Source organism: Antedon bifida, chromosome 5 (genome assembly GCF_963402885.1).
Source record: "Antedon bifida chromosome 5, ecAntBifi1.1, whole genome shotgun sequence".
NCBI lineage: Eukaryota > Metazoa > Echinodermata > Crinoidea > Comatulida > Antedonidae > Antedon > Antedon bifida.
Genome location: NC_136230.1, coordinates 31,758,912 through 31,775,881, shown reverse-complemented (window position 1 = coordinate 31,775,881; position 16,970 = coordinate 31,758,912). Strand labels below are relative to the sequence as shown.

The window sequence follows — 16,970 nt, the reverse complement described above, 5'->3', positions numbered from 1 at the left end:
ATATGACTTTTTCATATTTAATATTCAATAACTTAAAAAATCAATATCAGAAAAATAAAAAAAATGTTATTTAATAAACTTCAGCATGTCTACTTTGAGAAATAGCCAAGAGTTACATCAAAATCAATAAATGAAATGTTTAAACCCACGGACCAAATACTGTGGAATGCCCCATATATATATAGCTTATTTCATACATTTAGGTAATTACATTCAGCCGTTTTTGTAAGTAAATTTAGCCCTCATTACCCTATTAAAACAACCTACAAACAAAACCTCACTTTCATTTCAATACAACTAGCATAACTCATTTATTTTCTGAAAGGATTGTTAATTCAACTTGCATAAAAAGATTTATATTTCCACGCTCTCAACCTCGTTTTATTTTTCCAGCACATCGGGAGGTCATATTAACCAATTTCTGCTAAATTTAACGAAAATAATAATGTGACATTGGAATTTTTAGTCTGACCTGAAACAGTAAGGGAATTGGTGTGAGTCTGACAGTTCTATATATCTAACAGTGTGATGTAATCTGGACTACATCAATGATATACAGTATTTATTTCTAGACAACCATTTTAAGTGTCTAGTTTCCAGAAAGTCTATACACACTATTTTTTCTTTAAAATATGTATTTATAGTAATATGACAGCAGGACTATACTTACACAAATCATCTTCTAGCTACTTTTAGTCTATTTTCTACTGGATTTGATTTTATACTAATTATAATATTATCAAACTAGACAAAAAAAATTTGATGTGCCCATTATGGTAGTGATATGCTCAAATATGGTAGTGATAAAACATCATCATGTCCATATATGGGCACATAAAGTATGATAACTGTAGACAGAGCTTTATTGTGATTAGTATTACTACTAATTTTTTTATTGTTATATATCAAGTCAGTTTAATATTTATATATTAAAAACTTGTGTAATAATGATAATAATAATTTATAGTATCAAGGTTGCATTCAACAACGTGATGTATGACGCCATCATTCATATTCCTCTTATCTATCATCTATTTGTAATTAATATGTAGTGTTCACCACAAAAAAAACAATCAAATTAAAGAGTATATGGGATGAAAAATACAAAAAAACGTGGAGTTCAAATATTTATAGACTAGATGTAGGACTTGTGATGATATGGTCAATTGCTGCTGATGTGTATATGCCTACAGGTTTGAAATGCATTCAAACGATGATCACTTTAAAGGTGTAGTTATGAAGGTAGTATAAATTATTTATTTTCAATAATGCTACTGCATAGAGTGAGCATAAAATTAGGAATAATAAAATGAAATTCAAATCAACAACCAATAGGAAGCTCCACCAATCAACTTTAAGTATCATACTTAAACTTAACGTCATTGTGGCAGAATGAATGACATAATATGCTAGAAATATGTAGATATAAGGAAATATAGAAATATAATATTATTGATTATCAAATGTACAGTAGACCATAGTCTGAAATGCCTTGTGTGCCAAAATATTTATCTTTTTACCAATATTAAATGAATCACTACCTAGAAAAAAGAGTCACTACATGGATACCAATTAAACTCTGTCCAGTTCCTTTTAGCATAGACAAATGTGGGAAGAATAGGGCTGTTTTGTATCATTATCTAAAATCGAAGTAAGTGTACATCAAGATGATAGGAGATAATCCAAAATCAATTAGCAAGTGCATAATGATTGTCCCACCTGGGGTTTTAGGCAACATTAAATGTAACACTATAGAAAGTAGTACAATAGAACAACAAGCTAACATCAATAAACATGTTTAAATAATACTGTAGAACAATACAGTTGTTTAGATCACAAGTAATGGTAGCAATGAGTTACATTGTGAATAGCAGGTCTTATAAGATGTAATCATTGTACTTAGTACCGGTAACTTATACTAGGCCTACTCAAAACCTATTGATCTGTTGAACAAAATATATCAATATATCATTCCATTAATAGTTCAATTGTTAGAGCTTGATAGAAGTCTGAAAAAAAAACCACTAGATGTTGCATTGAATAAATATGTAACAAATAAAAAAGTGAGTCCGGCACGAAGCTAAAAATGATTCTTCTGTAGTAGTACACTCAAGGGCCAATTATGGTATACAGTTTTATACACTTTAGCAAATTCTCATCTAAAGCTCTGACTGCACTATCAAGCTAGTTTAACAAAAAAAGTATGATGTCCCCAAATATGGTGGTGATAAGCACAAATATGGTAGTGATATGACATCATCATGTCCATACCATATATGGGCACATCATATTATTTTTGTCACATAAAGTTTGATAGTGTAGACAGAGCTTTAGGTTTTTTAAGATCTGTTAGTTTTGGTACTGCAGTTCATTGGCTTTATTAGTTTCTACATTTAATATTACCTTGTCTAAATATCATTTGAACTAGTATGTTATACAGCCAAGTCTCCAATGATTGCTATTTGACAGTCTTAAGCCGTACTTAAAATTTCATGAATGTTATTAGTGGTAGTAATCATTCGGGAGTTAATATGTGTGTATTTATATTCTATTTTAATCAGCCTTATTCACAAAGCTGATTGTATTGCTTGATTAACTTTGTCCTATAATAAGCAACTTATAATTATTTTGTTACTGAAAGTAATTAATCATGAGATGTTCCAATCTTGTTTCATTAATCTCTCAGAAAACACAAATTATTCTCACTTCAGAAATTCTTCTACACTGCTGCAGTAATTCTAATACAGTGCTACAGTAATTCTAATACAGTGCTGCAGTAATTCTACTAGTGCTGCAGTAATTCTACTACAGTGCTGCAATAATTGCAGTTGCACAGTATTGTAGATGCTGCAGTATTTGTAATTTTACTTCAGTAATTCTACTGTAATGCTGCAATGGCGCAGAAAATTTATAGTATGCCCTTATAACTGCACAATGTTGACACCATCCCTAAAGGAATGAAGATAAATATATAAATAAATATGAGCATTTATCATCACAGTCAACCTCTATTATTATTACTACCAAGTTACTTATGTGTAGCTTGTTAGATTCTGCATTTATATTGCTACCGAAAACATCGCAATAACTTCTGTCAAAAAATATAATCTTGCTCATTATTTTACGAATAACAAAATTAGACAAATTGGCAAAAAGCTCGGAATTTGAATATACGCCGTTGGAAATTTGAATTTTTAAGTCGAAGATCTTTCGGTAAATTAACAAGCTATCACAAAATATGTGCCTTGAATGTACAAGAATGAATCCTATGCATACAAAGTAGGGTGTGAATGCATTCTAGTGAATAATATATTAGGGCCATACAGTATATATTCCTTAAACATAGATGTTCAGGAAATTATATTAAATAATAACAATAATATTAATAAAAATTAGTACTTATTTATAAAATAATAATAATAAGCATAGTGGACCAGATACAGACATACAAAAACATTAAACCAAAATGAAAATACTGCTTAATTAAAAATAGAATATATTTGAAACTGAATAATTATTTATTTGTGGTTAAATAGTAATAAAAAAACAATTATCTATCAATTTAAGAAAATCTTCCTCAATTATTATTGGATTAAAGATTTTCTGCAATCAAAGTCAAATCTGTGAGAAAAATATGTTTTGATTGGAAGTCATTTAGAATCGTGAATCAACAAAGCGGTGTCAATGAGCGATACAAATGTCAGAAAATTCACTTTTGGTTGTTATTGTTAATTGCATTACGAGGATTCAATCGGACGCTATTGATCCACCTACCAAATCACAATGCCTTTCCGACAGAACCAACTTCCACTTAGCAAACAGTACACGATCATTCGGCCGCAGTTAATTTGGACAATGCAATGCCACTTATAGGTGTGGTTTGTCTGTTAGTGTCTTCATGGTTTAAGCGACTACCTAATGATCTTGCACAACAACAAATCTGAATGAATGAATTCATCCTTTGTTTTGATGAAATAAAATTGATATTTTGAAATGGTTAATGGGTATTGATAAACTAGTCTAAATTCTCATTGTGATAGGCAGATACTAATTAACAAGTTTGAATTGCTTGTGGTTCTGACAGTTAGCTAATGTGATAACCTAACTAAGTTTGGTATTGGCGCCAAAACAAAGACTTTGCTTGTCTGAAATAATTACTGCTTTACAAAATAACTTTTTTCAGAGTTGACTTCAATTTCCTCAATTTGAAGATCGTATCATGGTTTTTAAATTAATTGAGAAGGAGAACAAACAACTTTAGACACAACTTTGGTTTCTTTCTTGAAGACCATGTTATAGATGGCGAGCTAATTACCAACGATTTAGTTTCAAGCCGGTAGAGAATTTTGGTTTCAATTTCATTCCAATCTGACGTTTTCTTTTGTGCTAATGTTACTAAATTACTAGTTTTTGGTTACTGAGACTTTCATTACAACCAGCTTTTTAATTCACACATGGTAGGGAAAAAAACTGTCAAGCATTTGAGTGTGAAATCACTGTTTTGTTATATTTAATCCCAAATTTGGCAATTAATAGAAAAGCATGAAATACAGCTTTCAGTTTTATTCAAGTCAATTACTGATTGGTTGAATGAGTTTGGCTTTGTGATAGACTGCAATCAAAATACACATTTTAATACTGTAATTCTTCTAGACCTTACGGGCAAGTCTTAAGCAAAGAAGTTTATAATTTTGGCTTTATAGTACAAAATAATTAATTTTGGTCCCCCGAATAAAAAGAAATCTATAATCCTTGTATTGTGTATGTAAATAGAGGTTCTTGCACTCTGATAACCTATATTGAAGAGGCTAGGCCGAATACTTACATAGTGTACATACAGTAGCCTATAGTATTAAATTAGGTTTCCATTTTGTCTTGCTTAAAAATGTCCAATAGCCTAGAATGAACAAGAAATATTTCTTACAAAAAACGCTGCTGGCCTTTTTGACGTAACAGTTTTATTAATGTTCTTTTCTTTGGATCCTTATTTTAAGCTTTTTATTGACATCTACAGTAATAATAATTTAGAGTGTTAGCCAACTGGGAAACAAAAACAGTATTCTATATTCTGTATCTTGCAATATAAATAACTTATCTTGTCAATAGAAGAAATAATTAGATTTCATTAGTCCCTAGACACACAATAAAACTGGTTCATCCAAATCTTAAACACTTCAGGGAATTTTAAAAAACTTTAGGGAGTTTAACCAAATTTGAATTGGTTGGGTACTTAACTTTTTTTAAATATTTATTATTGACCCATCAATACATATTCGCTGTCAACAACATTGAGCTGTTGTAATCTGTTAAAGTACAAACTTGAGTCTTTTACTTAAACTAACATCAATGAACTTAAATAACTCCAGTTCACCGATCAATGTACAAGAATGACAAGGTATATTTATTTGCAAAGTAGGGCAAACAAATTGGATATTTGAGGCCCCGGTTATTGCTTTACTAAACATCGCAGTATTCAATACTGAATGCTTCCAAGTTCTTTGTTGATTTCTAACTGTAGAACAAGAATTATCGATTGACTGAGGTGATTGACAAGTTGAAGCGTAACGTATGTAGAATAAACGTTTGAGCGAGTTAATGCTCGTTTCATATGTACACACATACTTTTAGATATTGATGTTCGCACAAAACGTATTGCGATAGATTGCTTAATGCTTGACCCTGGGGAGGAGAATGATCATAGTATTTGTTTATGATCTTTCAGACCAATGCTAATCTGACATTTCCTGTTCCTGAGTGTTTAAGGATTACTTAGCCCCCTAGGCAAAAGCAGGTTTATTGTATGATTTCAAATAAAAGCCACACTTTTTATTCTTACAGTATAATTATAAGATCGTATGTGTGATAAGAATACAAGATATGAGAATGACATCCATCAAAATATGTTAGTTTGTAACAAAAAAAAATGATTTAAAAGCAATCAATGCAACAAAAATTGGTGAAAAGATATAAAAATGTATAAATAAAACCATGGAGTAAAAAATTCCTTACTCCATGATAAAACCTAGTAAGCTGAAATTTAAGTATAACATTTAGTAGCTTCTAGTACTGTTTATATATTTTAACAAAAGATTTGTTAGATAGTCCTTTTTTCCCTTTATTTTTATTTCAGGCCAAATATGAGCACTGTAATTTCCATTATATTGGATAATAAAAGGAATCTGTATTTTATTGCAAACACTGTTATTATTTAGGACAATTCCTAATAATTTTCTGTTTTAAATGATAAAAAATAGCTTTAATCAAGATTATTAATAGATGAGGTATCAACAATGACTTATATCCCTTGTGGATTGAGTCATGTGCATCATTAAATAGTACAAATGTAATTAGAGTACGACAAACCGTACTCTACAAAACATGTTCCGCAAAAAAAAACAACCGAGTCCTCCATATTTTCAGTACTTAATAAAACCTCAATCTATTCTGTATGCAAATCAGCATATTTTTATGACTCCCTCGAGTATTATCAGACTCTGTAAAACACCGACGATCTTAAAATTTCAAAATTTGAATTAGGTGTGCACATAATTTAGCACACCGTTGACGAGCATTAATGATATAACTCCATACGTTAGTTTGAACTTCATAATAGTGGCTTAAAGCATTTCGGATCGTTTAAGTCTACACGCAAGAAAGTCAGGGAAATTGCTATCAATTAGGTTCAACATAGTTTTTTTAAATTGCTCGTTCTGTTTAGAATCAGTATATTGTCTTGTCAACAGCCTTCTTTGTTTAAACATTCATCTTATTGTTTTAAATGACATTCAGCAAAGTTGTAAATATTCAAGATTGAACGAAGAAATATTATGCGATAAATTAATGTTACTTTAATGATAAATTAATGTTATTTAATGATAAATTAATGTGATTTTAAATTGAATATCTTTAAGTCTATTATTTTAACGATAAATTAATGTGATTTTAAATTAAATATATTTAATTCTGTTATTTTAATGATAAATTAATGTGATTTTAAATTTAAAATATACTGAAATACTATAAGTTACTTTATCTATCTAAATAATGTTAACATGATGATAACAAGAAGTAGGAAAGTTGATAATTGCTGACCTAGTATATAAAGACAGTTCATGAAGAAATAATAATTAATATTTATTAACAGAAAAATGTATAAAATTCATGTCAGACACAGAAAAAAATAAATATATTGAAAAATATTCTTGTGAGTCAGATAATGTATCTGTCACATTTAAGATGTAAAATGACAAGTGACAAATGTAAAAAATTTAACCACTGCTATTTGACAAATTAATCATATGAGTTTGAAATTATTCCGCATTCCAAAAAATTCATTTTAATCATGTCGAACTTGAGGTTGTTGATCGAGATTATGCACGAGTGTGCGAGTATTAATTTGTAATATGCAGGGAGACCAATATATAAACAACTGAGAGCTGTACAATAATATGGAAACACAGCATGCAATTAATATATATAATCCTATTGCAAATTGGAACACTTACAAAGTGAGAAGTGCACCTCGGACCTCCCTGTTAATATTAATTAGAATTTCTATCCATCTGAAACTTTAATAATGTTGGTGTCAATTTCAATGATAACAGTAAAAGTAAATTGATATTTCTAAAGTTTTAACTTTTTGTAAAATCTGTTCGTTTGACATAAAATTCATTTTTTTTTTCCAATTTTAAATTTCAATGCTGATAAAGCAAAATTAAAACAGGTTGGTTATTACAACTGTCAAATATCTTTTCCTCTTCTGTAATCTAAAATCGTTTAGATTTTTATAAATCAAGTGTAGATGAAATTCAAAAGCATTTATTATTTGTTATTAGATAAAGGTTTAAAGGTTATCGGCGTCACAAGTTATCACATACAATACAGGTTGCTAATGGACGATCCGCTATGAATTTGCAATATATCAAACAAATAACGACAACAGCATAATATCAACTGAAGATAGTTAGGCATACGTGTCTGATTCAAAGTTTTTGTTGTGTTTTGTTGCAGATATTATTACATTAGAAGTTATTGTTCTCTGTTGTGTTGTTAAGTTTAAGCAGTGCTACTTGTTAAAGTTATCTCTGACCTCGATATTGTCTTTGGTGTCGCTTGGTGTTAAGAATGCCTCTAGATATCCATAAAATCATAATTATTGCTTATGAGCTTCTATCGAATTTCAGACTCAGAATCCTATTGCTAGCCTAATTTAAGTTAGCCAGGAGCAGGGTTGATCCCGTGTGGTCCACAGCAGCGGTGACTTCAACATGATCACATACAGCAATATCCTACCTATTTATAATATATTGTATTTCTCATTTGAAAATGTGACATTAAACAAAATATAATTATATATCTGGACATATGTAACAAACTATATGTGCACTCAAACCTTAAAAGCTTGATATGATTTTATTTTATTTCATTTCAAGCACGACACAATAAAGAAAAATTTTAACATTGTAAAGAAGCTGCAGTAACTATACTGACACATAGTCATCAAATTATAATATATAAAAATTTTACTGTGGAAAAAACTAATATCTTCTTGTAGACCTTGCCCCTCAACTACCTCCCAATAAAGTTACAGATCAAATACAGTGCGAAGTACAACAATTATATTTCTTTTTTCATAAATTGAATTCTAAATAAAGAACGAGATTGATTTATGATTTCACTCAATAATACTTTTAAAGCTATTATGGAAAATGAATGAAAGGTTTCCTCATAATCTTCATAAGGGAATTTGGTATTAAAAACATAATTATTTATTTCACTTCGTGAAAAACATATTTAAATTTAAGCCTTAAAAATGACTCAACGTGAAGGTTAGTAATAACACAATATCATAAATAATAGATTTAACTTATTTTATTTTTGATAAAGATTCAACTAAACTAGTTGGAACACATCATTATACAGGTGAATGTCGCCATGGAAAAGGAAAAAACTCGCAAAACTACCAAGTTCTAAAAGTCCCATCATCATCTCTATTTTAGAAAATTCATTACAACTGAGTCTCAATTCATTCAGACATTTTTCATAATAAAACATGAAAACTAAAAACCTGACCATAGGAAAGAAAATTTCCCCTTTTTATATTATTTAAGAATAACAAAACTATTGAAACTATACAATTGCAATCTAATATCTATATGATGTATAAATATTTCAATAATGAGCTAAGATTTATTCTGAAAACTTCCTTTTAGACTTAATGTAGTACCATGTTAAAAATATCTTCTATTTACGGTTTAGTAGAAAATGTCAGAAAGTCGTTGTGTAGCCTACACAACATTCATACTTTACAAGCCATTAGATATGGCTTACTAGGTATACCTTTGCTTGATTTAACAACTATGTATCATTTGATAGTACTAAACAAGCCGATATAAAATTTAGGTTAGAATTATGCCGCATAAAACTGATGGTAATTCTAGAAACTGTACAGCATTATAAAACAAAATCGTAAAATACAATCATGCACACAGAATTTTTGGATGTATATTCTGATAGTTTGACATATCTCTGGTATGTAAATGTACAGATTTTTTATTTGAATGCAGATTTTTTTTTTCAGTGTAGATGGATCAACAACGCTTTCGGTTGTATTATTAATATTGAATAAATTATTGCGATATGATTATCTTGATTCAAGTATAAATAGTGTTCAATAGGCATGATATGACGACAATTAATGAAAATATAAGTTCTGTAATTGATCAATTAAAGTCGCATTTGAAAAAGAAACCGCAACGAATAATCTTTTGTGTTCAAACGCTTCTTGATCATCCTGACATTATAACCCATAGCGACGACGATGCATTCATTTAGAACTAAGTCATTATGTAAAAATGCTGTTATGTTGATGATATTAATGTTTTCGTTCTTTGATCAATATCATGCCTAACGCCGTTCTTACATATTTGTTTTGTATGATAACAAGCCTTGGTTCATTAAAGTGCTTCACATGGGCTTCAGTTAGGTAATCAAAATGTCTACCCTTAACGAGCGTCTAAGAAAACATGTTTATGTTTTGAGAATATATTAAATTTAACAAGATTAAATTGTTACATATATTGGAAGATCATTAGAGTAATATTCATGATAGTTCAGGTTTTTATGGAAGAAAAAAACATAATAAGATAAAAAAGATTTAAAAATTAGTGAAATTGTCTTTCCATATAATAACAGTGGCACACTTCTTGAATAAATGTGCGCCCAGAGTAAGTAAAATAAAAGTTAAAGAGAAAAAAAAATTATTTAACAATAGGCCTATTTACAAGGGAACTTAAACTAAATAATTACAACTATTATCAAATTATATGAAGAACAAATAAATCCTTGAATTTGGACAAGAAATTACAAGTTCAATTTTCAAAGAGATTGGCATGTGTTACTCAGTGGTCACTGTCCTTTTTGTTCGTTTGTAGTCTTTGTTATATTTTTTAATATAAGAAGGAAGCAATTAGCGGTACATGGAAAGAGAAAATCGTAGAGTAGCTAACCAATGAAAATCCTTGTACACAAGTTAAGCAATGGAAACCCCTGTTATATTCTGCTTCGAAATGGATGAACGCAATTAGTTATTTTTAGATAATAATATATATGCGTGGCGTTGAGTAAGACTGTATGCACTTTGTATTCCATTAAAACGTCATGATAGAAACGAAATTAAACACTGGTTATATATTCTATGGAGAATATGATTTGAAAGCTACAAATAATTGCTATTTGGAAAATAAAATGTGTGAAACTACATACATGATATAAAGCATTTATTATCTATGTAAGATCTGTATTGCTGGCTGAGAGAAAATATTAATTTCAAAATTATATAAACAAACTTATTCTGCAATATATATATATATATAATATTTTTGTCTACAATGTCTGTAATATTTTGCTTTTTGAGTTTTGAAAGAGGTACAGTATAGGGCATTGACTTATTTACATATTACTGTTTATGAGTATAATTCTAGTTACCATATAATTCTGTCTAAATTTTAACGCAAAAACTTCTGAGTATAATAATCCCACCTCCTAAATGTACTAAATGTCTACAGTATAAATTTCAGTCAGGCCCCATGGGACTATAGTCGTCAAATGACTTTTAAGATTGTTTTTAAAAAAATGTATTTATCTTACAGGTACAAAGATTGTTGTATAAATTAAAAATCAATGATGCGGACAGCATGAGTAGCAACTCAGAAATGGATCCCAGCAGCGACAGCGGACACGGTGACAGTGAACACGACGCTTACGGTAGACACGAGATTGGTCGTAACCACCCGAGAAATGCTCTGAAAAGTAAGTAAATCATATGTTTCTTGAACAACTCTTTTGGACAGATTATGTTTCCGATCCAAAGGTATGATCAAGAAATGGGATAGTGTTATCGTCAAACATTAGTTGAGAGAGTAATAAAAACCCATTCATGCACTGATGATTTAGTCACATAGTACGACACACACAAACAAAATTTAAATTCCTTTCTAGTAAAGGATCTACCGCGCATTAATCAAATAACCATTGGCTGACCCACTTTCCGAGTAAACTTTTCACAAATTTCAGATTGTATTGGTAAATATAAACGTGACTCTTATCGAAGTAAAAACGTTACAAACTATTTCCATGGATACTGCTGGACATTTAATTAAAAAAAAATCAATGATAAACTTGTATTGCGTATAAATATCAGTAGTAGTTTGCTCATAAAATGTGAGAAATTGATTAAAATTCATTAAAAGAAATGAAAACAGGAAGGTAAAATAATTTTCATTGCTTGTCCATGTTCTTGAGGAAGCGTTGAATTCCATAACACTTTTTAAAATAATCAAAATTGATCTACTAATTCAATTTTCTCACATTCTTGCAGCAGACTACTAAATTGATTTTTTTTTAGACCGTAAAAATTGAAATTATTTGGCTGAAAAAAAAACGTACTTGTGTGTCGTGTATCTGTTGAAACTTCATGTTTTGTCATAAACCATAGCATTTGCTAGCCTAGAACTTTGAAAACATCCCTGTGAAATAGTTTATGTGTAAAGGCAATTTTTTTTCCTCTTTCCTTTGCTCCGATGCTTGTATTAGACTACTTTGTCTTAAGACAATAAACGGTGAGTACCGATGTGTAGAAAACTCCTCTGTATTTTCCCACGTAACTGCAATTATTTTCGTTGCCGATGCTGTAACAATGCTTCTATAGTCTACTCACTTCATTATACCTTTCACTCATTTTTCAAATACACAAATGGGAAGATTCGTGAACTTGTCAACATAGAACTAGTCATAGAAATTTAAATCAATTCTGACATTTTTAGTTCATTTTTAGCGCACGAAATAGATATTACGCAATATTTAGTTAGGGAAACAACTAACACACCAAAGCATGCTTAAGTACCAGGCTTAAATAACCTCATCATTATTGGGTTCCCTAAGTATACAATTCTCAATGTTTATTTTTATGATTTTGTTTTTTTTTGAGTTGGAAAATGCTGCTTCTGGCATGGCTTCCGTACTTGTTCCAAAATGACCATTCAATCCACCCCAGCACTTGTGGCACTGGTCAGTTTTATGTAATACTGCATGAGGGCTAAGAAAACTGTATAATATGTATTTAACATGGTCAATATTGTGGTCAGTCATCGTTGTGGACTTCTATTGAAAGTAATTTCTTTCTTTTATTTTAGTTTTTAGTCATTTTAAAATTATGGTTTTTTTTTGTGTTTAAACAGACAGAGGAACGTACATGGCTAGCCCTCACTGCACACCAGACTGCAAGATACTTGGACATTCAGACCTCTGTTGGATGCCCGACCCAAACCAGGACCCAGTATTAATCACCAAGCAACGTCAAATTGCAGCAAATTTTCAAAATGTAAACCACGGACCACGACAAAGTCCCAATACGAACAGTTATCTGTCGACCTTTGACCCAGGGGATAATGTGCGTATGGCAGCGTCATGTCCGCAAATAGTTTCAGCTTCAGGACTCGTGGCTGTGTCCGGAAACCGGAGTATAGAAGACCCTGATCATGCGCGGGTCAAATCACCTGGAGGTCAACCGTTGACACCTATTCATGAGGATCCACACGAAAATAGTGATTTAGATTTGAAAAACTCAGGAACAATTGATGGAAGAGTAACTTTCCATCGTGAGAGGGGAAATAACGCCCCTGCTTCTAAAAACTATGAAGATTATACAGGTCGCAGTAGTAGCTGTTCTGTGTTACCCCAATCTTGTGCTTCATTAGGTCTTTTACGCAACGATTCTGGAGTGATCACATCGAGGGGAAATAGTTCGGATAATTTAGCATGTTCTGCATTAACGGATGATCCAGATGACCTTTGTACCTACTCAACCATGCCAGGGAGAGGTCACAGGGATCCAATGTATGACCCTGATAAATTGACTCCAACCACCGAAAAATTATTTTTTTCTGAGTGGGTTTGATAAAATTTTAAAATGCAGAACAATTTGCCTAAGACCTTAAATCGAGCTTTGTGACTCATTTTAATGCTGTAAAACTATACAATTGAGTCACTTTGTTTCAGGTTCTATAAGGCATGCAATCTATTTGAGACATTTCACAGAATATATTAATTTATGTTTTTCATTTCAAGTTTTTAAAGAATAAGTATTGTATTAAAATGCATAATTTTGTAAAAAAACATAAAAATAATCCATTGCTTAAATGTACAACACATTTTAATTTTGATCCATTTTGAGGTATTTTATTATACAATATAATGGTACATTAGTGTTATGGAAATTAATATTGCCATTTTTTGCGATAATTAAATGAACAAATATATATTTATCACAAAAATTTACAATAGAAATGAGTAATTTTAATTCTTTAATTGTAATTTATGCTAAATTAGATACTTCAACCTGGTTTTCGCTTACCTTGTCCTTGATGATGTCAGAACGACCAATCATCTTGTTTGGATAAATTTCTTCTTTCTATAAGAAAAAACAAGGCATCATTTGTTTATTATTTTCATATATAACAATTGCATGCACGACTTAACACACTATTAATTGTGTTTACAAAACTTGCGCAAAATATTTGCCAAATTTGTCTCCACAATCGTGGAATAATGTTTATATTTAAAATGAACAATATGAAGAAATGATTTGGATACGATTGAGTAACTCTGTAACTAACTGACTGGTTTCTACAATTATTTTTGTGTATTGATCTATAAATAGGTTATGTTTGGTTCTTGGACCTGTTAGGTGCTATATATTAAAGATTTTCAAGAAGAATACAGTATTTAACTTGCATGAAAAGCATGATACTGTATACAGAAATAGGGATAACCAGGGATAACCAGGGATAACATAGGGTTGGATAGATATTGTAAAATAACACATACCAAAAAAATAATATTCATTCACTTTGCACTCAAATAAAACCTACAGTATTAAGTGTAATAATGATAATACAAATGTTTTGATATTATTTTTGTTTTGCCCATATTTAGTTCTATTTCATGTGTTGTTTTTAGTTCATTATTTTTTGCAAGGTTTGTGACACAAAACAAAATATTTTTCTAATTTATTTTATGTTAGGAGCTGGGCCTCCATTAATGTTTAACATTTTGTATATAAGTTTTAAATAACATAAGTTTACAAATAATTTTGCATGTGATATGCTGTTTTATGCTCTGCTTTCAACTCATTCCAAATAAAATATTTAAGAAAAAAACATTTTTAATTACGCTGTTTGCAAATTTCTGTAAAATAAATGATTACATGTGAATTTCAAACTGAAACCGCTAATGTGCTTATTTTGTATATTTTTTATAGTTGACAAAAAGTATAATTTTGAGTTATTACTTGTTGACATTTTAAACATTTCATGGTCTGTATACACATTCCAAGTTGTTCCATCAAATTGTCATTCCCAACATAAGAACAACATTGCAAACATTACTGTAAAAACAACTCACGCTTCTCAATTTGTTGAACCAATTACGATAAAATGTGAAGGGGGTAAATTTATTAGTCCCTACCAAACATGTAATTCTGATTACTTAAATCTCAGACCTTTTGGCGTCCGTTAATGAAAGCAGCGCTTTAACATTTTCAAATGTTTGGGAAACCTCTTTAGCTAATCTTTCTTGTTCGCAATTCTGATAATTTAGCAAATATTTATTCAAGCTTTATTGAGAACCTCGTATTAATAGCGGCGACCTAATAAACTTCAATTTGCGAGAACAAACAAATAATTCAAAATCTTGATTTTTTTTTTATGTGACTTTGTTCAATCCACAGTTCAGATCTATCATATTGTTCCCACCTTGTATGTCATAGCCTTGTACTTGTATATACCACTATGTTTTCCTTCATCCCAATTTGTTTGCATTCACTGGTTTTTTTTGCAGATTTATTGTTTTTAAAATGTGTATTTAAAATATCCCAAATCAACATAGGCTTAGTTTATTATCTTGGTCCAAATGTACAAAAAGGGAAATATTATTTATGCTTTGAACGCATTGCATATATAATTTGCAGCTACACAACAATATTATAGTGTTGACGTCATCCAACGTAATTACTTTGATTATAATTCTTCAACACTTTGCTATATACCAAAAGCTATACAGAGATAAACAAGCATATAAAAATGCAGCATGGCAATTTTGGTACGTTATTTATTGGTGAAAAGTGTTTATATGGTTCTACAAATAATTAAAATCCACCTATTTGTTGTTTAATATAATAATATTCATTGATAGAATTATTTCTGTATGTTAATAAAAAAAATAGCATGGTTTGGACGGAGTGCCTTTCTTTAAATAAAAAATGTGCTATTGTTAAAATGTTAATTTATGCAAATTTCTTTCTAATTTCATACATGGTTTCAGTAATAATCTGTAGATATAAGACGTGCAATTTGTAGTTAACTATTGTAATAATACAAGAAGTAAAGAACAATAGGTTGTATATAGAGGAGGGTTGACATGCTTTCTGTAAAATATCATACTCGATAAAATATATTGTTCATTTTGTTGACTTTTCTTAATAAATGTGTTGCACAAAATTCAGATGATGTTTACAGTTGTTTTATTATGGGTGTTCACATCATGCCTAGTCACAAGCCAAAATCAATGCTGATACATGAAAACAATCACCACTAGGACTTATGACAGATATGACAATAGTTTAAAATAGACACACGTTTCTAAACAATGGAATTACAGATTTATAACAAGTAAAACAATAGGATTGGGCAGGTAACATGGTTTAAAACAAGTACAACAATTATTCTAGGCAGGGTACCCAGAAATTGTCACACTCCTGATTTCGTAAACGAGTGTATATTTTTTATATTTAATCAGAAAAATGATAATCCAACTGAAATTAGATATGCATGCTGATGTAGCTAATGCAGTTGGTTCATAAGTACACATTCTTAATTGTCTAATCAATGATATACTTGTTCAACAGCATTACTTATATTTTGATGGAAATTTAACAAATTTTCAAATGGTTAAAATAGTTATATTGAATGATCGCTTATCAATAGTTAACTGTAATATACAGTAGTTTCATTCTACAAGTAATTTTTATGAGGGATGATATTTTAAATTAATCACACAGAATTGGACAAGTTTTTGCATTAATAATATTGATAGTATTATTATAAAGAATTGCACAATATTTTAGGTAAAATTACAATGATGATTAAAATAGTGATAAGGTGATTGATGATGAAATTATGATAACAATTAGGATTATAATGATAAATATAATATAGGCCTACTGATAATGATGATGATTAATAATGATAAGATGAAATGATGATGATGAAATTGTGATAAAGATAATGATGAAATTATGATAAGGATGATAATGAAATGATAATAAAGATGATGATGGAATTATGATAAGGATGATGCTGAAATGATGATAAAGATGATGATGGAATTATGATAAGGATGATGATAAAATGGTG

The 16,970-nt window shown here is 29.9% G+C and overlaps 1 protein-coding gene across 3 annotated transcripts in view; it reads left to right on the top strand.

Annotated features, from left to right (window-relative positions):
* Positions 1–16,970, top strand: part of LOC144842397 (protocadherin-9-like) — a 215,377-nt gene that overhangs the window by 15,706 nt on the left and 182,701 nt on the right. Inside the window, exons 3-5 of one of the 3 annotated variants that reach the window (XM_078698844.1) lie at positions 11,151–11,310; positions 12,094–12,119; positions 12,738–12,851. In XM_078698844.1, coding sequence (XP_078554970.1) covers positions 11,151–11,310; positions 12,094–12,116 — 183 coding nt within the window. In that variant the 3' untranslated portion in view covers positions 12,117–12,119; positions 12,738–12,851. Of the gene's footprint in view, positions 1–11,150; positions 11,311–12,093; positions 12,120–12,737; positions 16,060–16,970 lie in introns of those variants that run through there. The other 2 variants (XR_013612117.1, XM_078698843.1) reach the window with 2 other exon arrangements.